Source organism: Leopardus geoffroyi, chromosome B3 (genome assembly GCF_018350155.1).
Source record: "Leopardus geoffroyi isolate Oge1 chromosome B3, O.geoffroyi_Oge1_pat1.0, whole genome shotgun sequence".
In the NCBI taxonomy this organism is placed as follows: Eukaryota; Metazoa; Chordata; class Mammalia; order Carnivora; family Felidae; genus Leopardus; species Leopardus geoffroyi.
Genome location: NC_059337.1, coordinates 37,868,906 through 37,892,762, shown reverse-complemented (window position 1 = coordinate 37,892,762; position 23,857 = coordinate 37,868,906). Strand labels below are relative to the sequence as shown.

Genomic DNA, 23,857 nt, shown 5'->3' with positions numbered 1-23,857 from the left:
CAAAAGAATGAAACTAGACCCTACTCTTTCACCATGTACAAAAAACCCTGCAAAATGGATTAAAAACCTAAAATCCTTGAAGAGCACAGGCAGTAATTTCTCTGACATCGGCCATAGCAACATTTTTCTGGATATGTCTCCTGAAGCAAGGGAAACAAAAGCAAAAATAAACTATTGGGACTACATCAAAATAAAAAGTTTCTGCACAGCAAAGGAAACAATCAACAAAACTAAAAAGCAACCTACAGAATGAGAGAAGATATTTGTAAATGACATCTGACAAAGGGTTAGTATCCAAAATATATAAAGAACTTATACAAATCAACACCCCCCAAAACAAATAATCCAATTTAAAGATGGGCAGAAGACATGAACAGACATTTCTCCAAAGAAGACATCCAGATAGCCAGCAGACACATGAAAAGATGCTCAACAAAACAAAACAAAACTCAACATCACTCTCCATCAGGGAAACGCAAATCAGAATCACAGTGAGCTATCACTTCATGCCTGTCACAATGGCCTAAATTAACAACACCAGAAACAACACATTTTGGTAAGAATTTGGAGTGAAAGAAACCCTCTTATACTGTCAGTAGGAACACAAACTGGTGCAGCCACAGTGGGAGACAGTACAGAGGTTCCTTGAAAAATTAAAAATAGAACTACCCTACAATCCAGCAGTTGCACACTTAGGTATCTACCCAAAGAATGCAAAAATCCTAATCCAAAGGGATACATACACCCTGGTGTTTATAGCAGTCTTATTTACAATAGCCAAATTATGGAAACAGACCAAGTGTCATCGACTACTGAATGCATAAAGAAGATATAGTATGTCTCTGTATATATACACACACAGAGACACACACACACACTGTAGAATATTATTCAGCCATAAAGAATGAAATCTTGCCATTTGCAACAACGTGGATGGAGCTAGAGAGTATAATGCTAAGTGAAATAAGTCAGAGAAAGATAAATAGCTTATGATTTCACTCATATGCGGGATTTAAAACAAAGAAGCAAAGGGAAGAAAGATAGAGGCAAACAAAGAAACAGACTCTTAACTATAGAGAACAAACTGAAGGTTACCAGAGGGGAAGTGGGTACGGGGATTAAGGAGTGCACCCGTGACGAGCACCAGGTGTTGTATGGAAGTGTGGAATCACTATATTGTACACCTGAAACTAATATTACATTGTATCTTAACTAACTAGAATTTAAATAAAAACTAAAACAAAAACAAAAACAAAAGAAGTGGCAGAGCTGGGATCAAAACCTGGACAGTGACTAAGAGCCTACACCCTTCGCTCTTCTCCCTCTCATGGTAGGTTGACAGTGCTTGCAGAATGCTTCTTTGTCTGGAGACATTCAGATGTGGTGGTCCTCAGCCTGACTGAAATTGAATTATGAGCTTCCCTGCCCTAGAATGCCGTTAAGAAAACTTAAACATCACCACATATTTCTTTTAGGTCCTAAAATGTGTGTATTCTGCCACAGTTCCAATCTTGGCCTTGCCGTTGATTGTTAAGTTGGGACAAGTTTTTTCACCCTGGCTTTTGGGTGTAGCCAATGTAAAAGGAAAGGATTAGATTAGACAATTCTTTATATTACCTACTATCTCAATAAATTATCTGATTCTGTACCAAAATTAAAAGTTGATGCCAACTTTTTGTCTAGTCATCTAAAACCTATTGTTCCAAATGAAAAAAGAAAGTAAGAAAATACAGATAGTAAGTGTTGCCCTCTGTTACCCATCTCCTTGTTATTTTAAATACTCAAAAAATTTATGCCAGGCTACTAGTTTGTGCTTTGCAAAAGTGTATATGTTGTTGTATACTCAATTTTAAGGGCTGGGAGTATTCCCAGAAGGTCTGTGCTGGTCACAAACAAACCGGAACACTCAAGGACTCAGCACTCAAAATATAACATAAAAATGCTTCCTTCATGCACTCATTGGAACAGGTAATTACTGTAGCAACAATAAACTAATTTGAAGTGTTAGCTGTTAATTAAAACAATGCAGAGGTGTATAGTTGTCTTTTGGTGTAACCAGAGCCTCCATTCAAACTTCATTAATCACTTTATAGTTAATGTGTTGGGGAAGGTCAAGACAATTGAGATGCAGTATCTGTTGAAAGTAAACAAATTCCTTTTCTCCAGGTAGAATGCCATTTGCAAAGTTAAGGGACACGTTCAACTCATGACTGGCCTTGCCTTTGTCATCCATTTCTCCCTGATGATTAAATGTTAAACTGGTACTGTCATTGCACTGTAAACCAAACCTCCCAGCATCTTTATTGCTCGAAATTGAACCCAAACTTCCACGGATGAATTAGCGTGCGTCATAATTAAATCATCAAGCCTCCCCCTTTTAATTCACTTGGAAATAGGAGACCTTTCTTTTGGAAAAGACATCGGCCTTCTTGACAAGCTAATTAAGTTGCCAAACTGTCCAGTACGGTGTATACATTAGACTATCTTCTAGTCATCTCCTTATCACTGCTGTTGGTCTCAAACGTCCAAGTGTTGTCCAAAGTAGCACCGCGGTTCTTTTTGCAACTTTTGAATCCTTGTGTGTGCATTCAACTGTTCTTTCTTCATATTTTAGTCCTTCGTTAGGAATTCTAATATGCAGCATTTTTTAAGTTTATTTATTTATTTTTTAACATGAAATTTTAATATGAAATTGTCAAATTGGTTTCCATACAACACCCAGTGCTCATCCCAAAAGCTGCCCTCCTCAATACCCATCACCCACCCTCCCCTCCCTCCCACCCCCCATCAACCCTCAGTTTGTTTTCAGTTTTTCAGAGTCTCTTATGCTTTGGCTCTCTCCCTCTCCAACCTCTTTTTTTTTTTTTTCTTAAAGTGGAAATTAGAAGAATTTCTAGTATACAAGGGGAAAATAATATATTGTTATCTTACATATTATATTACCTACATTCGCACAGAATAAGGTTATTAACTTCCTTCAAATCACCGTTTAGATTAGCATAATCTAACAACTTCTCTGTCAGGCAGTGACAACACCACAATGTTAGTTTTTTTTTTGTTGTTTTTTTTGTTTTTTTTTTTAAATTTTTTTTAATGTTTTATTTATTTTTGAGATGGGGAGAGACAGAGCATGAACGGGGGAGGGGCAGAGAGAGAGGGAGACACAGAATCGGAAACAGGCTCCAGGCTCTGAGCCATCAGCCCAGAGCCCGACGCGGGGCTCGAACTCCCGGACCGCGAGATCGTGACCTGGCTGAAGTCGGACGCTTAACCGACTGCGCCACCCAGGCGCCCCAATGTTAGTTTTTATATACCAGTCTATCGTATGAGTTCAGATCTATCATGAGTCGAATCATGACCTGAAATGTAGCTTCACATTCTAAAAGTCTTATGTTAACATAGATAATAAATTAAATGGTAATTTGTTCTAAAACCAGTATATTATAGGGGTTCCTCTTATAAAATGTATACCACTTAATGCAAAGTATAAAATTTTTTAAATTTCAGTTTTATAAATGCAAGCGTATTTATGTATACTAGAGAGGTTGATATTTAGAGAAAGTCTTTAGACACCTTACAGGTTAAAGAACTCTTAAGTAAGGTGAATAGTTGCCGCTTAATTTTTATAATCTTGCCTTTCTTTAAGTGAGATACACTTGGGTTTCTTTACAATTAATTGTTAAAGGCTAAGTTTACTTTCCTTAGTCCACTCAAATAGGAAAAGCAGAACAAATTTCTTGTAACACTAATATATAGGTATATACATATATAGATATGTGTATATCTACATATATATACACACATATATAGATATACACATATCTATATATGTATGTTTTTTCTAGTATTACCCGAATTTGTAACATTTTATGTGTGAAAATTTACAAAGACTTGATGGTTCTTAATAATGAAACCATTTTTATAAATCAGTCACTTAAAAAACACTTGTCAGTGATTGCAAAAGGCCAGTAAATTTACTAAAATTCTAAAATTTGAATTACATACTTCAAATAAGTGAATTTTACATATATAATTGCACCTCACTAAATCTGTTAAAAAATTTGTCAGAGCAGCCACACAGATATTTCTGCTGAAACAACAGAAACTGATATTTTCATTTTGATAATAGTAGAATATATGTTTTGTTTAAGAAATGAGCAATTGCCAAGTAAACTATTGGGAGCCTGGTAAATATATTTTGCAACTTGGCAGGTAAAGTCAGGGAATTCCTAGGAAGCTAACTTCCACTGCCCCACATCTTCCCTGCCCAAACACCTTAACACAGCTGGGTGAGAAGAATAACAATCTGATTTTGGCCAATTTGCAAAATCCTCTACAGTGCAAGATTTTAACTCTTGCAAACCGATTGTTTATTTATACTTTTACGGACTTGCAAGGACAGTGCTTGTTTATACTGTGTGGTTTGTTTAGACACTTTTATATAAGACGGATTGTCCCTGGATAATGGTCAGAATGCACCTTCCTTGCCGAACGTGTGTGAAAGGCCACATGTCACTTAAACACAAAAAGTCTTGAGAAGTAATGGGGTTTTGTTTCTGCAAACCCGATTCTTTTATTCCTTTTCATAAATGAGTGTGTTTCTTTTCCTTGATTTAAATTGTCATTTCACTGTATCTGATCATTGGAGCTTGTCTCTTTTCTAAAGCTTTTTTAATATTGAGAGGTGCTAAAATTAGGAAAAGATGAACCAATACTTGAGCCTGATAAGTCTGTGGTTTCTTATATAAATTTATATCTTAAGCCATAGCTAATCCCATGTGTTTTGAGATGATTTTGATGAAATGTAGGGATATAGTTTACCTGTGTATATAGTTGAAGTACACAAAAGGAAAACCTCCCACTTTACAAATGGCTCCGCACAGTGTTTAGCCGAAGACTTGGAAGATTCCCACGCACACAGTGATGGTCAGTTGTGAGGATCTGGAGGCAGAAGCCTTGGGTTTGAGGTGTCGTTCTGCCACTTACCGACTCTGTGCCCTTGGGAAAACTGCTTAGCTTCTCTGCCCTTCTGAGATCTCAGTCTCTAAAAGGAAGATAATAATACCCACATTACCTCAGAGGGTTATTTTCAGGTAATGTATAGTGAATCGTTGTATAAACCATTAAGCTCGATAGAAACATCTATTGCTCATGTTATGAGTGTTCTTTGAAAGTATCACATATCCCATTGCTGGCAGATATGTTCTAATTTATATTTACGTCCTTAACCATTCTGTAGGTTGTTTAGAATCCCAAGTGATTTTGTCATGTTTTTTTCTTCCCATAGAGCATATCATGTCCCAAGTGGGAAAATATTAGCTGTAAAGGTAAGTGCTGGATGTGTTTTATGAAATTCATGAAGTTCTTAATGCTCACTACTTTGTCCTTCTCCGGTTAGCTTTGAGTCACAGTTATTGTGAAAGAGGAGATGAAAGACTTGGATGGTAGGTTATGGAAGCTTTGGTCCTGTTGTGATAATCAGCTCCTTCTCTCAGGATACCTTCACCAGCTCAAGCACTGTTTTCCTGTCTGTTGAGTTATTTGTTCCTTTAGATGTCAGAACCCCTAGATGGTTGTCAATAATATATTTAAAGACAGTCAACTTTAGGTTATTCAGTCCAAGAGAAGGGAGCACCCCTATAAATCATCTAAAAAACTCAACTGTTTGGCCTTGCAAGGGCATTATAATTTCTCATAATTTCATACATTTTGAATTACACTTAACCTTGGCTAATATTAAAATTCTCATGCATGATTATTTAGTTTGGTATGGCAAGGGGCTAATAGCTATTTCTGAAAAGGATTAAGAGCAATTTTAAAGAAAGGACACATTTAAAACAGAGCTGTTAGAGACTTTGAATAAATGCAAACAGCAGGTGTTTACAAATATGCTGTCTACCAGACCTGACCACAAAACTGAGCTTTAGAGCAAGGACTATATTGTTGTCACTGTATATTCCTAGATTCTATAAAGTTTATAAAACATACTAGATGTTGAAGCTGAGTTGATTGAATGAATCATTTAAGAGTAGGTATGATTGAGGTTCCTGGGTGGCTCAGCTAAGCATTAGACTCTTGATCTCAGCTCAGGTCTTGATCTCAGGGTTGTGAGTTCAAGCCCCATGTTGGACTCCACACTGGGCATGAAGCCTAGTAAAAAAAAAAAAGTAGATATTATTGCTGTGTTGAAACTTCATCTGAGTTGAATGAATGAATGATTTAAGAGTAGATATAGTTATTCTATTTAAACTTTTAGTTTAGCCCTGAGCTTCTTGGCTGCCAATGCAAAATCCAAGTAACTTATTTAATAGTCATACTCTGAAAGAAAGAAATGTGCTATTTCTTCAAAACAGGCAGAGTTTCTTTTATTAAATCTTAGCAGTATGTTATTTAGTTTCTACATATTTAGAGATTTTCTAGGTATCTTTCCATTATTGGTTTCTAATTTAAGTCTGTTGTGGTCAGAGAACATACTGTCTATAATTGGAATTATTTTAAGTTTACTGAGATTTGTATTATGGCCCAGAATATGAATTATCTTGGTTAAGTGTTTCCTGTGCACTTGAAAAAAATGTATAGTCTGTTTTATAGGGTGTTGTGTAAATGTCAATTAGATCAAATTGGCTGACAGTGTTCAAAATTTCTGTATGCTTTACTGCTTTTTATCTATTTGTTCTGTCAACTGTTGAAAGATGGGTGTGGAAATTCCCAGCAATAATTGTGGATTTCTCTGTTTTTTTCCTTGCAGTTCTTTCATCTTTTACTTCATGTTTTTTGCAAATCTGTTAGGCATATTTAGGAGTGTTATGTCTTGTTGATGAATTGGCCCCTTTATTATTTCATTACAAAGTGACCCTTCTTTGGCCATGATAATATTCTTTGCTCTGAAATCTACATTGTCTGATATTAACATAGATAGCTACTGCAGCTTTATCTTGACTAGTGTTAGCATGCTATAGCCTTTTATTTTTAACCTGTTATGTCATTTTATTTGAGATAAATTTCTTATAGCCAGCGTATAGTTGGGTCTTGTATTTTAGTCCATTCTCATAATTTCTGCTTTTTAATTGCACCTGCCAGACTGGCTCGTGAGGCTGGTCATCTTGGTATACTTTGTTCTTTCCTACCCTAATATCATTTAAAACATTGTTTTTGGAAACTTTTTTTAAAAATTACTTAAACTTACAGAAAAGTTATAAGATGCTTCCTCCAGATTCCTCAGTTGTCAACAGTTAACTACGTTTGGTTTAAAAAATATATATACACACACACACCTTGGTTTGAGAGCATAATTCATTCTGGAAACATGCTTGTAATCTAAAGCATTTGTATATCAAAGTGAATTTCCCCATAAGAAATAATGTAAACTCAGATGATTTGTTCCACAACCCAAAAATATTCACATAAGAATGATTACAAGTGGCGCCTGGGTGCCTCACAGTTGAAGCACCCGACTTTGGCTCAGGTCGTGATCTCACAGTTTGTGAGTTCGAGCCCATGTCAGGCTCTGTGCTGACAGCTCAGAGCCTGAAGCCCATTTTGAATTCTGTGTCTCCCTCTCTCTCTGCCCCACCCCCACTCACACTCTGTCTCTGTCTCAAAACTAAAAAAACGTAAAAAAAAATTATATAAAAAAAGAATGATTATAATACTGTAATGTAATACAAAATAATAAAGAAAATATAAAATATAAAGAAAAATAAACAAAAAAACCTTTGTGGCTGGTATGAGGGAGACAAGAGAGAGGAGGATTATTGTGTAGGACGACTTTCACTATTACTAATGGAATCACTGCTATCTGTTGGCTCAATGGAATCTTTTTCTGCACGGGAGCCATTGTATATATACACTCACACAGATGTTGACTATGGTACAGTGTTAATAAACTCTTGTCATATACTGTATTTAATGTAACTGGCAATAAGGCAGCAGAGGAAGGGGTCTATATCTGCAGTCAGCCTGACCTAGAATGAAGCAAAGCATTCCTAAGCTTACTCTTGTATGGAAAAGCAAAGGATTGTCTATAAGTGATCTGAAGTGACAAAAAAATACACAAGTGCCAGTTGTGGGCACCTTCCAGTGTTCTGAAAAATCACTGACTTCTTACAAACTGTGTGGCCTGAAACCAACCATCCAAGCATGGGAGATGGTCACCTGCAATCCTACCACGAGAGAGAGCGAGAGAGAGAGAGGGAGAGAAAACCTTTGGCTCAGTTGTGATCATGTGACATTCGGCATCACGTACTACTCATATCGCAAGCCATTGCTCATTTATCAAGTTAAAATTTATTAGAAGTGTTTGCTCGTGTTGCAGAACATTCACAGAACAAGTTACTTACAAACCAAGGTTTTATTGTGTTTAGGATTTGTTGGGATTCTTGGCTCTGTGGATTTTTAGCCTTCATCAAATTTGGGAAATATTTAGCAATTATACCTCCTCCCCCAACTTTGGGAACTTAAATTCCATCTGTGTTAGGTTACTTGATGTTGTCCCATACTAAAATGATCCTCTGTTATTTGTTTTAGTCTTTTTTTTCTCTCTAATGTTTCATTTTTGGATAGTTTCTGTTTCAGATACTCAAGTTTTTATCTACACTGTCTAATCTACTATTACTCTTGTCCAGTGTATTGTTCATCTCAGGCATTGTACTTTTGATCCCTAGAAGTTTATGTGGGTCTTTTTTACATCTTCTGTGTCTTAACATGCTCAGTATTCCTTCTACCTTCTTGTATGTATGTAATGTAGTTATGGAATATGTGGAATATAATTTTATTAATGGTTTTGTCTATTAATTCCAGGGTATGTGTCATTTGGGGTCAGTTTTGACTGATTACTTTTTCTCCTCATTTTGGGTTGTATTTTCTTATTTTTAAAACCTCTTTTTTTTTTTTCTTTTTGAGAGAGAGAGAAGGAGGGTGCAAGTGAGAGAGAGAAGAGAATCCCACAAGTGACAGAGAAGTGGGGCTCATGCTCACCCAACCTGAGCTCTCCCGATGCGGGACTCATGCTCACCCAAAGTGGGGCTCAGTCTCACTCGAAGTGGGACTCGTGCTCACCCGATGCAGGGCTTGTGCTCACCTGATATGGGGCTTGTGCTCACCCAAAGCAGGGCACAATCTCACAGGATGTGCAATTCGAACTCACCAACTGTAAGATCATCACCTGAGCCGAAGTCAGATGCTTAACAACTGAGCCACCCAGGCACCCTAAAACATCTTATCATTTTTGATTGGATGCCAGTTGTGTCTCATACTAGATACTAGATATTTTTGTATTGCTATAAATACTTTTCAGCTTATTCTGAGATGCTATTTAGTGACTGTGAAAGTTTGATCCTTTCAAGACTTACTCTTAAGCTTTATTAGATGGGACCAGCCCAGTGGTTAGTTGGGAACTTATTTAACCCCACACAATTAAGGTGACAGTCTTCTGAATACTCCACTAATGCCCTGACCATTACGGGATTTTCCACACTGCTTGGTGGGAGTGCAAACTCTTTCTGCCTAGTGTGAGGTCTGGAGACTGTTTCTCTGGTCTTTCTGGCAGTTCTTTCCCTGGCCTCAGTGTTAGTTCCCCGACTTCCAGAGGCTGATTGATCATTAATCAACTGCAGACTCCAGGGGGTCCCTTAGCACATCCCTGGAGCCCTCTCCCTTTGGTGTTCTGTCAGGGAACTCTAGCTGCTGTGGCTTCCTCACACCCCAGTTCCATGTCCTCAACTTAGGGAGATGGCTGAGCTTTGCCTGGATTTCCCTCCCAGCACAGGGGCCTGGACACTCTCTAGTCAGTAAGCTGGACAATCATAGGGCTCCTCTATTTGCTTTCTGTCTCTCAAAGATCACTGTCCTGTTGTAGCTGTTGTCAATGTTTGGAAGTCTGTTAATTTTTCTGGGTTTGGTTTGGTTTTGGATCTCTTCCTTCCTCGTCACCTCTCCAGTACAGATGCTTGTTTTGTCTCTTGTCAGACACTGACCAATGTTTAAACTGTTCTCACAGAAATAGAGGCTACCATTTATTGATCATTTATACTGTGCTGAGCACTCTACATGTTTTTCTCATGTAATAATTAATTAATTAATTAATTAATAGCTTGTCCATGGGCACCGGGGTGGCTCAGTTGGTTGAGCGTCCAGCTCATGATCTCATGGTTCATGGGTTCAAGCCCCGTGTCGGGATTCTCTCTCTGCCCCTCCCCCATTCATGAGCACATGTTCGTTCTCTCTCTCTCCGTCTGTCTGTCTCAAAATAATAAACTTTAAAAATAAGTAGCTTGCCTAAGGTCCCATAACTAATAAGTAATAGAACCAGGATTTGAAGTCAGGCAAGTCTTCCCCAGGTTCATGCTTCCTTCCAACCTGTGTACTGTATTGCTGTTCACTACCCTCAGATTTGGCTTCCTAAAGCATAGTTCTGGTCTCATGTCTTTCCCTCTCAGAAGGCTTGAAAGGCTCTATATAACTCCCAAATAAACTGAGAACTCTATGGGGTGAAACTCAAGATCTTGCACAATATGTCATCAGCCTACTTTTATAGCATATCTTATGTGTCTGAATGCTGTGTTTCTTTTAAGTTGAACTCCTTGCTTTATCTGAACCCAGGTACTTTCACACTTCAGCACTTTGATTCACGTATTTTTCTCTAATTAGAATGCCTTCACCCATGTCTCTACCTATCAAAATTCTTAACACCCTTCAAGGGTCAGCTCCAAAGCCCGGTCCTCTATTGAACTTACTTAGATAAATCCTGTCACGTATGGTCTATCTCTCACCCACTCACTTTGTCCTTTGAAACTCTCTAGAATTCTCTGTATGTGTCTCTGTGGATGTTATCACATACTGCCTTGTATTTGGCTGTTAATATACATGTGCCTTCCCTCTGTTACATTGAAAGAAATCTCTTTGTAAGTAAAGAAAAGATCTTATTTATCTTCTTGTCTTACTCATTGAATCATGCTGAACTTTGCATTTGGGCCTAGATAGAACACTCCATGTAATGACGAGGTATTCAACACATAATTTGTTAAATGACTGAATAGATAAATTTGGTTCTTTCATTCGTTCTTTAGTTCACTCATTCATCTTTTGAAGTAGCATCTTGAAAGCAGGTTCAGCTCACATACAAAATATCCCATAGTGTTCTTTGTATGGACCATTGCTCTCACCCAGAGTAGTTCTTAGCTTTTTTTTTTTTTTTTATATATATATTAAAGGGTGAAATGAAAGGTTAAGAGTTAGAAGTGCATTTGATCTTTTCCTGACCCTCTCCTGACTTTTGTGTGACTTCAAGCATGTCACTTAAACCTCTCTGTGACCTCAGCTGCAAGATGGGGCTGCCTTGTGTCACAGAGGGATTGCGAAGAGCAGCAAATCACAGTTCTTGTCTAAACAGAATCACCTGCAGGGTTCTGATGCCTGCATAGAATGATGTGGGAAATTTAATATCCCAAGCCAAGTGGTCAGTTGGACCAGCACTTTGAATGTCTGTGGGTACAGTCAGATGAAAGTCCTTGAAAATCTGTTACTTTTCTCTTCCTACTCAAAATATTTGTATTTTTTATACTTTTAAATCTTCTTATGTTTTAGACCAACAAAAGAATATCATAGTGTTTCCCCTTTCAGACTTTAAAGGTGGGAAATCATTACTTCAGATATTTTATTTTATTTTATTATTATTTGTGTGTGTGTGTGTGTGTGTGTGTGTGTGTGTGTGTGTGGTGCAAAAAGGTGGTTTTATTGAAGCACGGGGACAAGTACCCGTGGGCAGGAAGAGCTGCCATTAATTCAGATATTTTAAAAAGCAAGTTGAACTTTGGGAGGAATAGAAATACCTTGGATTTTTATTTTACACCACTGAATTCAGAGAATTTCTACCTTAAAGAGACCATTTTGAAAAATGCTAATTGTATTTTAAAGATAACTGTTTGATAATGACTATAACTCATGAAATGTGTTTCTAACTAGCTTTATTTTAGGGGGAGGGGTGTAGATACGTGAGACAGTTGCAAACAAGTAGAGCAGAAAACAAATAAAAACACTGTTAGCCATCTTGCATACGGAACCTTTTTATATCATTAATGTTTCTGTACAATCCTTCAAAGAGTACAGCTTAATGTATTTCCTAATATTTTTTATATTCCGATTGGGAAAAAGTCATCTAACAGGAAATTTCTTAGCTTGTATATAGCATGTGCTGATTATCATTCTTTGACTGCTTTGGGTTTCTGCTGCTTTTAAACTAGCATTTAAATGGACCATTTGATTAATCATTTGTATACTGACTGTAATCCTCCCAAATTTCCTTTCTGAGTTGTACATACTGTAAAAGACAATTATGTCGCCACAGATTAAATAAGCGAATTAAAACAGAATAGAGGCTTAATTTGACCTGTGATTTTGCTCTCCTTCCCTTTAGTGGAGCGTGTGCCACTCCAGCAAATAAATGAAGTCATCCATGACAGCTTGTGATGAATTGCCGTATTTATACTGTATATTTTAATAGCCTCACACTAATTTAAATTGAGCACAGAGTAAATTATAATTCAGTCACTTGACTGCTTAGATTTAACTTGACAACTCATCCTTATTTGTCCTGGAGGTGTAGTGGAGAGCAGCGGAAATGTGCGCAGGTATTTCAGTCTCTCGTTAACCCTTTCTCCATGAAGTGCTTCATGTGCACATCCTCCCCAGTTGGAGAAATTTAGCTCTTCCTAAGGAGAAAAAATAAAAATAATGAAGACTCGGGGAGTCCACACTTCCCTTGCACTTCAAAAAGAAAATTAGTATTTGCCATGCTTTTTTCCATGGCTTTCAAATAAGGAATTGGACTTATTTTTAGCAGTTTAAAAGCTCACTCACAGGAATGCCCAAGGGAAGGAGAATTAACCTTATACCTAGAGTAACAAGTCTCCCAGAAAATAGAAGAGCGTTGCAGTAGAGTTATTTTGAGGTGAATTTTGCTTTCCCTCTTAAGTTCCAGAAATTACTTTATTCACTTTTGCACCGTTACGGAATCGCCACTCTTCCAGACCATAACAAATACCGTGAATGATCAAGACCCATTAGAATGCAATGGATTGGCCCTACAAATACAGTGTTACTTGCTACATTTTAGGTCAGTGTGGCACTTTTATTTATTTTGTTGTTTGTGTCTTTGGTTTTAAATTCATTTGTAGAAACCAAGCAATCCACTTCTTTCCTGTCTAGAAACAGCTTCTTATTTAGAGGATTATGGTCATAAGGAGCACTTTAATTAAATCCCACATCACTTAATGGGCACTGCTGTGAGTAAGACCTGTGGTGGGTGCTGGGGGTGGGGAGTGGGGGCGGACCAGAGAAAGACGCCCATGATTCAGTCCTTGCCCTTGCAGGGCTTACAACCACTCTGCTCTCTAGGCTTATGGTTTTAGGGGGTGAGGCATGAGTGCCAAGGCGGAATGTGATAAGGAGAAACATCAAGGGCCAGAGCTAGAATTAAATTCTGATAGAGGGCTTTGGGGATGGCTTCATAGAGGTGGTGGCAGCATTCAGGCTCATCTAAAAGGTAGAAAAGGTTTTACAGTGGGGCGCCTGGGTGGCTCAGTTGGTTAAGTGTCCAACTCTCGAGTTTGGCTCAGATCATGATCTCATGGTTCATGTGATCGAGTCCCACATAGGGCTCTGCACTGAGTGTGGAGCCTGCTTAAGATTCTCTCTCTCCTTCTCCCTCTGCCCATATGCACTCTCAAAAGAAAGAAAGAAAGAAAGAAAGAAAGAAAGAAAGAAAGAAAGAAAGAAAGAAAGAAAGAAAGAAAGAGAAAGAAAGAAAGTTACTAACTGTGGAGTAGAGCGAGGAAGCACAACTCAAGTGGAGGCATCATTAAGACTGGAAGTGAGGAAGGCACAGGACATGTGTGTGGACCCGAGTACAAAGCACCTAGTTTCTACATTTGTGGTGTGGTGGTGGGCATAGCTGCCTTCCAAATCATCTGGTTTCACATGAGGATTGGGTTTGTGGTAGGGAGTAGTGGGAAAAGGAGTTAGAATCACCAGATTGTGGAAGAATTCTTTGAATGTCATGCTAGAGTTATGCTAACGTTATGCTAGGACATGGGAACCTAATTAAGGTTCTTGATCAAGGGAATGATATGTTTATAGCCAGTAGTTTGGGGTTAACGGTAAGGTGTTGGCTGGTTGTGGTGAATCATTTCTGGGTTGGGGGCCTGGAGATGTGGTATATCTTAGTGGTCATACTGAATACTGAATAAATGGCATTTTTGAAACCTTAGATAAGTGGTTCTCAACCTTACTGCGGAGTAGAAATCAGCTGGAGAGTTTTTAAAAAATATTAAGATGTGGGCCCAACCCAAGATTGATTCCATTATTCTAGGGTAAGTTCTGTGCATGAGGACTTCTTTAGAGTACCGTGATGTATTTATATAAATACCTTTATATAAAAGTAATGATAACCTGAGGCCAGGGTTGAGAACCACTGCTCTAAGGTAAATAATACGTTCATTCCTTTTAGCAGTTTTTGAGGGTGAAAGATGCCCTGTACTTGACATGGTGGTGTGAAAAGTTCTGATATTTTATGGCTTGGAATTGAAACAACACTCGATGAATTAATTTTGTCACTAAGTTTTATATAGGAACAAAAATGTAAGTGAATATTGTTGGCAAATGACTATTGATCGAGAGAAACGTTTAAATGTTTCTTGGCAGTTTTGTATTACACTTACAATCAGGTTTAGTGAGAGCTTTTATAAATAACCCTAAAGCAAACTCTTGATAGAAACTGGCCATGCCTTTTTTCCCCCTTCCCTTTCCCCTTCCTCAAATGGATGTCAGTAGTATAAAATGTGTGTTTTAGAATTATCTTTTTCTTTCCCTGCTCTGTCAGCAGTTTGCAATTCATAATTTATGGTTTTTTTCCCCAGTATGAGTGTATATATTCTGCAGTTGTAACACAAAATGTAGTTCAGTATTGGATGGTATATAACTGCACTATCATGGTAATTGTGAATGTTAAGTTTTTGTCTAGAAATGTCTAGAGTCAGAAACTCTGCCACAAATCTTAAAAATTGCCTTTCACCTATTTGATTCTCAGCACTGTCTTTTTTAAGTAAAAACAATTTCCCTTGAATTGGCGTCACTGAACTGTTGAGTAAAATTTGAACAGTTGATGGTCTCCTTTCTTAAGAAATAAGTGTTTGAAATAAACTAGAATTTATTCTAGGTAAGTTTGTAAATTGTTTTTCATTTCTGTGTCATGAATCTGACTCAGTGGTTGATGTGTTAAGGAAAACCATAAACCACCACAGGACGTTCTAAAAAGTACACAGTCCTCAGAGTCGGGGAGGGACCTTGACATTGCCAGGCTCTGTGGCTTCTCAGAACCTTGGTTTCCTCCTTTAAAAGAAGAGAATTAGATGAAATCATTTCTGCGGTTCCTTCAAGCTCCAGCATTTTTTTCAGTATTAACAAAGAAACGTGACTGAAGAATACAAAAAGATGATGTATTTTAAAAACTCCTTATTTCTCTCTAAAAAGCCTACTTTAAATGTCATTTTTACTCATCATCCTCTCTGCTCATCGCCTTGTGTCTGAATTACAAGACAATTTTTTAAAATGGTTTCAGGGTCATTCCTTTCTTCCTCTTCTGGAAATAGCCAATGTGGCCAAAATAGGGTGTATAAATTAAGGGTGTTATAACTTAACTGACTTTTAAAGCCATTAATACTGACCTTTGAGACCCGGCTTTCTCCTTGGTCCCATCAATCACTTCTATACCACCTCCCCCAATACAAAAGGTTAGGCAGATGTGGATACAGTTTATATTCCTGAGGGTTATAGTGGTGGAGAGGAGAAAGGGGCAATGAATAGAGGAAACACCATATTTTTTCTTTTTATATTTCATAGTGAGTATAGCTATATTTAATTTAAAGATGAATATATGTGTGAATGTTGATTCCTTTCTGTATTTAGGTCATACTGTTAGATATTACACTGGAACTTCAGAAGCAAATTATGTCTGAATTGGAAATTCTTTATAAGGTAATTTTTCCTTGGCCATTTTTTTCTTAAAAAGCAGCTTATGGTATTGACTTGCAGGGTTTTGGTTGTTATGTTTTGTTTTTTTTTAACTATTTTTGTCTTATTTTTATTACAGTGTGATTCGTCATATATCATAGGGTTTTATGGTGCATTTTTCGTAGAAAACAGGATTTCAATATGTACAGAATTCATGGATGGTGAGTTTTCCCTATTATAATACTTTTAAAATGACTTGGGAGGCAGAGTGCTTTAAAACCTGGTTCTGATATAGACGTCAAGTAGAATTAAAAATAATTACAATATACCAATAATGACCTTCTTTATACTCTAAAACATCTAGTTTTAGAGGTTCCTGGTGTTAAATATTTACAGCTGAGCTATAGTTTCAAGAATGTAATTTCATTTACTTTTATTGAAAATTTAAATAGAACAGATTAAATGCTGGCCTAATCGGTGGTTTGATATTTGATTCTTCCATACAATCTGTCTTTACTTGCAAAACAGATGTTCTGTCTTTTAATGTTTCAATAGCCAAAACAGATTTTCTTTTAAAGAAATCTATTAACCCAATGTCCTGTGTCTTTTACAAAGAAATCGGTTCTTAATTGCAAGATAAGAAATTGTTTTTCAACACAGCTGTTTAGCCAAGATGTGTTTAGTTTTCTTTGGACTCTAGCCCTTTCCTTTCATCTGTATTTTTCATTCATTTCTATTTTGGTAACTCTTTCTTGGTCTGAATATTATGGCAAAATGTAGATTTCTTGATACCCTGTTCCTGAAATAATGTCATCATTGTTATTTACCCATTTTAAATCAAAGCAGTCTTTAGATTTTATATATTCAGTTTTTCAGTTTTTAGCCCATTAAAACACAACATTTTTTTAAAGTTTATTTATTTATTTTGAGAGAGTGAGTGTGCGTGCACATGTGAACAGGGGAGGAGGAGAGAGAGAATCCCAGGCTGGCTCTGCACTGTCAGCATGGAGCCCACCGCGGGGCTCGAAGTCACAACTCTGAGATTGTGACCTAAGCCGAAATCAAGAGTCAGATACTTAACTGACTGAGCTACTAAGGTGTCCTTCAGCATTTTTTCTTATACTTAGTTTATTTGGTGGATTCTTAGTGTGTAACTAAAGTAACTAGTTCATGCCTTGCAAGACATTTTCAGAAGTTATCTTTGGTAGGTTGATACTATAATAAGGTAGATAATGTGTTCTAAATTCTGTTTCATATTAAAATATGCATTTATTGAGATAGCATATTTAATCACCATAAAATTCACCATTTTGATGTATACAATTCATTGGTTTTGAGTATTTTCACAAGGTTGTGCAGGCTCATCATCACTAATTCCAAAACATTTTTATTACCCCAGAAACAAACTCCTTAGCCATTAGCAGCCACTTGCTATTCCTCTAGTCCATGGCAACTGCTAATCTACTTTCTGTCTCCAGATTTTGTACTCTTCACGTATATGGAATCATGCAGGATGTGGCCTTTGTGTTTGGCTTTTTATTTTATGAAAAAAATTTTTTAAATTTTGTTTATTATTTTTGAGAGAGAGAGCATAAGCAGGGAATGGGCAGAGAGAGAGGGAGACAGAGAATCTGAAACAGGCTCTGCATTGTCAGCACAGAGCCTGACACGGGGCTCAAACCCATAAACTGTGAGATCATGACCTGAGCTAAAGTCGGACACTCAACCAACTGAGCCACCCAGGCACCCTGTGGCTTCTTCTACTTAGCGTAACGTTATCAAGGGTTCCATGTTGTAGCATGTATCGGTACTTTATTCCTTTTTATGGCTGAATAATAAACTACTCATTTAGCAGTTGGTGAGCATTTGGGATGTTTCCACTTTTGTGCTGTTATGAATAATGCTGCTCTGTATGTTTGTATGCAGGTTTTTCGTGTGGATAGAAGTTTTCAGTTCTCTTGAGTATATATCTAGGAGTTCAATTGCTCGGTTGTATGATAACTGTATTTGTAATTTTTTTGAGGAACTGTCAAACCATTCCATCCTATTTCACACCCGTTTGCATTCACAGCTGCAATGGATGTGGGTTTCAATTTCTCCACATCTTTGCCAACACTTGTTACTGTGTGTCTTTTTTAGTATAGCCTGTGAGAAATAATATCTTTTTAGTTTTGATTTAGATTTCCTAATGACTAATGACATTGACAATACTTCCATGTACTTGTTGGCCATTTGTATATCTTCCTTTAGAAATGTGTATTCAAATCTTTTGTCTATTTTTACATGGGTTATTTGTGTTTTTATTGTTGAGTTGTAAGAATTTTGTATGTATTCTGGATAGTAGTATCTTACCAGATGTATGATTTGCAAATATTTTCTTCCACTCTGAGTTGTCTTTTCATTTACTTGATAGTGTCCTGTGAAGCATAAAAGTTTTAAAATTTTATGAAGTTCAGTTCATATTTTTTTTCTTTGGTGGCTTGTACTTTAGATGTCATATGTAAGAAAGTATTGTATAATCCAAAGTCATGAAAGTTTATACCTGTTTTCTTCTAAGAGTTCTATAATTTTCATTCTTAAAGTTTTTTAAATCTATTTTGAGTTAATTTTTGTATGTAGTATAGAGTCCAAATCCATTCTTTTTCATGTGAATATCCAGTTGTCCTAGCACCATTTGTTAAAAAGATTATTCTTTCCCATTGAATTTTCTTGGCACTTGTCAAAAATTTATTGACCATTAAATGTATTTCTAGACTCTCAGTTCTATTCCATTGATCTATTTGCCCATCCTTGTGGCAGTACTAGACTGTCCTTGCTTACTTTTTTTTAAAAAAATGTTTATTTATTTTTGAGAGATAGAGAGCACAAGCAGAGGAGGAGCATAGAGAGAGAGAGGAGACACAGAATACAAAGCAGGCTCCGGGCTCTGAGCTGTCAGCACAGGGCCTGATGTAGAGCAGAGCTCAAACTCAACGAACCATGAGATCATGACATGAGCTAAAGTTGGACACTTAACCGACCAAGCCACCCAGGCACCCTGTACTTTTACTTTGTTATTCTGTGTTACTTTAGCTTTGTAGTAAGTTTTGAAATTAAGAAGTGTGAGTACTCCAACTTTATTCTTTTTCAAGATTGTTTTAGCCATTCTGGGTCCCTTGCATTTTCATATGAGTTTTACAGTCAGCCTCCCAAATTTGCACACACACAAAAAGGCCAACTAAGATATTGATACAGATTGCAATGAATCTGTACGTCAGTCTGGGGAGTACTGCCACTTTAACAATATGAAGTCTTATACTTCATGAACACAGAGTATCTCTCCATTTATTTAGATCCTCTTTAATTTTTTCAGTGATACTTTGTAGTTTTTGGTATTCAAGTTTTGCAGTTCTTTTGTTAAATTTATTCATAAATATTTTTTGATGCTATTATAAATTGAGCTTTTATTTCAATTTTGGATTATTCATTGCTAGTGTATATAAATATAAATGATTTTTGTATATTGATCTCTATCCTGCTACCTTGTAGGATAAATTTATTAAATTTGTTTCTCAATCCTAATAGGTTTTTGTAGCTTCCTTAAGATTGTCTGTATAAAACATGTCATCTGCAAATAGACGTAGTTTTACTTCTTTCTTACCAACCTGGGTACTTTTAATTTCTTTTCCTTGCTTAATTACCCTGGCTAGAACCTTCAGTAGAATGTCAAATAGAAGTGGTGTGAACAGACATCTTCTTTTTCTCCTGATCTTAGATGGAAAGCTTTTAGTCTTTCACTATTAAGTGTGATATTAGTTTTGGGTTTTTAGTAGATGTCCTTTATCAGGTTGTCAAAGTCCCCTTGTCTTCCAAGTTTGTTGAGTATTTTTGGTTTTTCTGTGTTTGTTGAAATGATAATGATTTTTAAATCCATTTTTCTATAATTCCATAATTGAATCCATTATTCCATAATAGTATTATATTAATTGACTTTTGCATGTTGAACCAATTTTGTATTCCTGAGATAATTCCAATTGGTCATGATGTATAATGCTTTTTATAAATTGCTGGATTCAGTTTGCTAGTATCTCGTTGAGGATTTTTGGATTTATATTCTTGAAGAATATTGGTCTATAGTTTTCTTTTCTTGTAATGTCATTGTCTGGTTGTGGTATCAGGATAATTCTGGCCTCAAAGGAGTTGGAAAGCATTTTTTCCTCCTCTAGTTTTTGGAATAGTTTATGATGGATTAATGTTAATTTTTCTTTAAACATTAGGTAGAATTCACCAGTGAAGCCATCTGGTCCTGGGGTTTTCTTTGTGAGTAGTTTTTATGGTCAAGTGGCATCTGTTGCCTATTATCAGGAGAAATCCAAGCACTTCTGCCCACTGCATCTTAGTATGGAGTTGCCAAGGAAAACACAGTGCAATGAAATGCTGGATTTAACAGTGCCTTACATAAAATTAAAAAGAGAGAGAGAGACAGACAGACAGACAGCAAGATCAGTTTGGGAGTATCAGTTCCCTGCGGCCAACACTAAGTCCTTCCTGGCAGCCTATACAGGGCCCTTGGCCCACACACACCCCTCATGCTGCAGCAAAAGGATCCTCCACCCCACCCTACTCCTGTGGTGTCAGAAGGACCGAAGGCTGGGGACATGTCTGAAGGTCATTGACACACATGCTTAAGCAGGGCAAAGGAGTACACACTGAATTTGAAACAGGGAAAAACAGTCCAAAACAAAGAGGTAAGCCCAGCACAGGCTACGTGGGCTCTTTATCTGCTGGTAAGCAAGTGTTCCAGACCCATGGCCCATTCTTATGTGGCCACATCGGGTCCAAAGAACAGTGCACATAAGACCGTCTTTCCCAACAGTGTTTTTTAATTGTAGTATATTACACAGATAACATATAATTTACCGTACTACCCATTTTTAAGTGTGTAGTTCGTAACTGGTAAGTACATTCACATTGCTCTGCAACCAGTGCCACCATTAATCTCCAGAACTCTTTGCATCTTGCAAAACTGAGACTCTGTACCCATTAAACAGTAACCCATTGCCTCCTAACCCCAGCCCCTGACTACTAACATTCTGGGTTTTTGTCTGCATGAATTGGACTACTCTGGGTACCTCATTTCAGTGCAATCATATAGTATTTGTCTTTTTTTGGGACTGGCTTATTTTACTTTGCATAATGTCCTCAAGGTTCATCCATGCTGTGGTGTGTGTCAGAATTTTTTTCCTTTTTAAGACTGAATAATATTTGTGAGTTTTTTGATTACCAATCTCTTTAATAATTATATGTAGTTATAGGTTTATTCAGATACGTATTTCTTCTTCAATTTTGATAGTTTGTAGCTTTCTAGAAATTTATCCATTTCATTTAGATTACCTAATTTGTTGATACACAGTTGTTCCTAATATTCCTTTATAATCATTTTTATTTCTGTAAAATTGGTGTTAATTTTCCTTCTTCTTTCATTGCAAATTTTAGTAATTTGAGTCTTTTTCTTTTTCTTCCTTTCTTTCTTCCTTTCTTTCTTCCTTCCTTCCTTTCTTTCTTTTTCTTTCTTTCTTCCTTTCTTTCTCTCTCTCTTTTTTTTTTTTTTTTTTTTATCAGTGTAGCTAAAAGTTGGTCAGTTTCTTTGCCTTTTCCAAAGAACCAACTTTGGTTACTTTGATTTTCTCTGCTGTTTTTCTCTGCCTTAATATTTGTTTCTTCTACTAGCTTTGGGTTTAGTTTGCTCTTCTTTTTCTAGTTTTTTAAGGTGCGAAGTTAGGATACTAATTTGAGATATTTCCTACTTAATGTAGCCATTTGCAGCTATACATTTCCCTCTAAGTACTGCTTTAGCTACATCCTAGAAGTTTTGGTATGTTGTGTTTTCATTTTCATTTAGTTTATTTTCTAATTCCCCCCAAAGGAGAAATCACTTGCGATTTCTTTTTTGACCCATTTTCCATTAGGAGTGTGTCATTTTCCACATTGAGTGTTCTTCTGTTGTTGATTTCTAATATTCTTTTGAGGTCAGAGAACATACTTTGTATGACTTCAGTTCTTTTAGATTTATTGAGGTTTGTTTTAATGCCTAACCTTCTGTTCTGGAGAATGTTTCATGTATACATGAGAAGAATGTATTCTGCTCTTGATGGGTTAGATTTTCCTTAGATGTCTGTTAGGTCTAGTTGATTTACAGTGTTGTTTAAGTATTTTATTTCCTTGTTGATCTTCAGTTTAGTTCTATTTATTATTGAAAGGGGGATATTGAAGGGGCACCTGGGTGGCCCAGTCAGTTGAGCGGCCAACTTTGGCTCAGGTCATGATCTTGCAGTTCAAGGATTCGAGCCCCATGTCAGGCTCTGTGCTGACGGCTCAGAGCCTGGAGCCTGCTTCGGATTCTGTGTGTCCCTCTCTCTCTGCCCCCCACCCTGCTCGCACTCTCTCTTTCTTTCTCAAAAGTAAATAAACATTAAAAAAAAAAAAAAAAGAAAGTGGGATATTGAAGTCTCCACCTAATATTTTTTGCTTGTGTATTTCTCCTTCAATTCTGTTAATTTATGCTTCATATATTTTGGCATTGTTGTTAGGTGCATATATGTTTATCGTTGTTATGATCGACTCTTCAGTCATTATAAAATGTGTCTCTAGTTACTATATTTGTCTAAAGTCTATTTTGTCTAATCTTAGTGTAGTCATCCCAGCCCCCCCATTGATTCTTATTTGCTTGTTCTATCTTTTGCCACTGTTTTGCCTTCAACCTATTTGGGTCTTTGAATCCAAAGTGCATCTCTTATAGACATCATAGAGTTGGGTCATTTTTAAATCCATTCTGCCAATCTGTCAGTGTTTAATTCATTTACATTTAATGTAATTACCAGCAATATCTGCCATTTTACTACTTGTTTTCTTTAGTTGTATTCTTTTATGTTCCATTTATTCATTACTGCTTTCTTTTATGTTAAATAGGTATTTTTAATGTATTGTTTATATTCTTGTGATTTCTTTTACTATATTTTTTGAGTTATAGTTTTGATTTTCCTAGAGATTACAGTTAACATCTTAACTTCTGACAACTTAGTTCATATTAATATCAACTTTTTTCAAGTCTATGAAATTGTTGCTCCTAATAGCTCCATTCCATCCCCCTCCTTTGTGCTGTTACTGTCATAGAAGTTACATCTTTATAAGTTGTGTACTTATTAATGCAGATTTTTACTTACTGCTTTGTGCAGTTCTGTTTTTTTATTTTATTTTTTGTTTTTTAAAATTTATATCCAAATTAGTTAGCATATAGTGAAACAATGATTTCAGGAGTAGATTCCTTAATGCCTCTTACCCATTTAGCCCATCCCCCTTCCCACAACCCCTCCAGTAACCCTCAGTTTGTTCTCCATATTTATGAGTCTCTTCTGTTTTGTCCCCCTCCCTGTTTTTATATTATTTTTGTTTCCCTTCCCTTATGTTCCTCTGTTTTGTCTCTTAAAGTACTCATATGAGTGAAGTCATATGATTTTTGTCTTTCTCTGACTAATTTCACTTAGCTTAATTTCACTAATTTCACTTAATACCCTCCAGTTCCATCCACGTAGTTGCAAATGGCAAGATTTCATTCTTTTTGATTGCTGAGTAATACTCCGTTGTATGTATATACCACATTTTCTTTATCCATTCATCCATCAATGGACATTTGGGCTCTTTCCATACTTTGGCTATTGTTGATAGTGCTGCTATAAACATGGGGGTGCATGTGTCCCTTTGAAACAGCACACCTGTATCCCGGGGATAAATGCCTAGTAGTGCAATTGCTGGGTCGTAGGGTAGTTCTGTTTAGTTTTTTGAGGAACCTCCATACTGTTTTCCAGAGTGGCTG

General features: G+C 36.7%; 1 protein-coding gene across 11 annotated transcripts in view; it reads left to right on the top strand.

Annotated features, from left to right (window-relative positions):
- The window catches only part of MAP2K5 (mitogen-activated protein kinase kinase 5), a 277,056-nt gene that overhangs the window by 85,091 nt on the left and 168,108 nt on the right, over nt 1-23,857 (top strand). For all 11 annotated transcript variants that reach the window (XM_045449315.1, XM_045449319.1, XM_045449320.1 and 8 more), the window contains exons 9-11: nt 5,288-5,327; nt 15,961-16,029; nt 16,145-16,226. In XM_045449315.1, the coding sequence (XP_045305271.1) occupies nt 5,288-5,327; nt 15,961-16,029; nt 16,145-16,226 (191 nt within the window). The remainder of the gene's footprint in view (nt 1-5,287; nt 5,328-15,960; nt 16,030-16,144; nt 16,227-23,857) is intronic.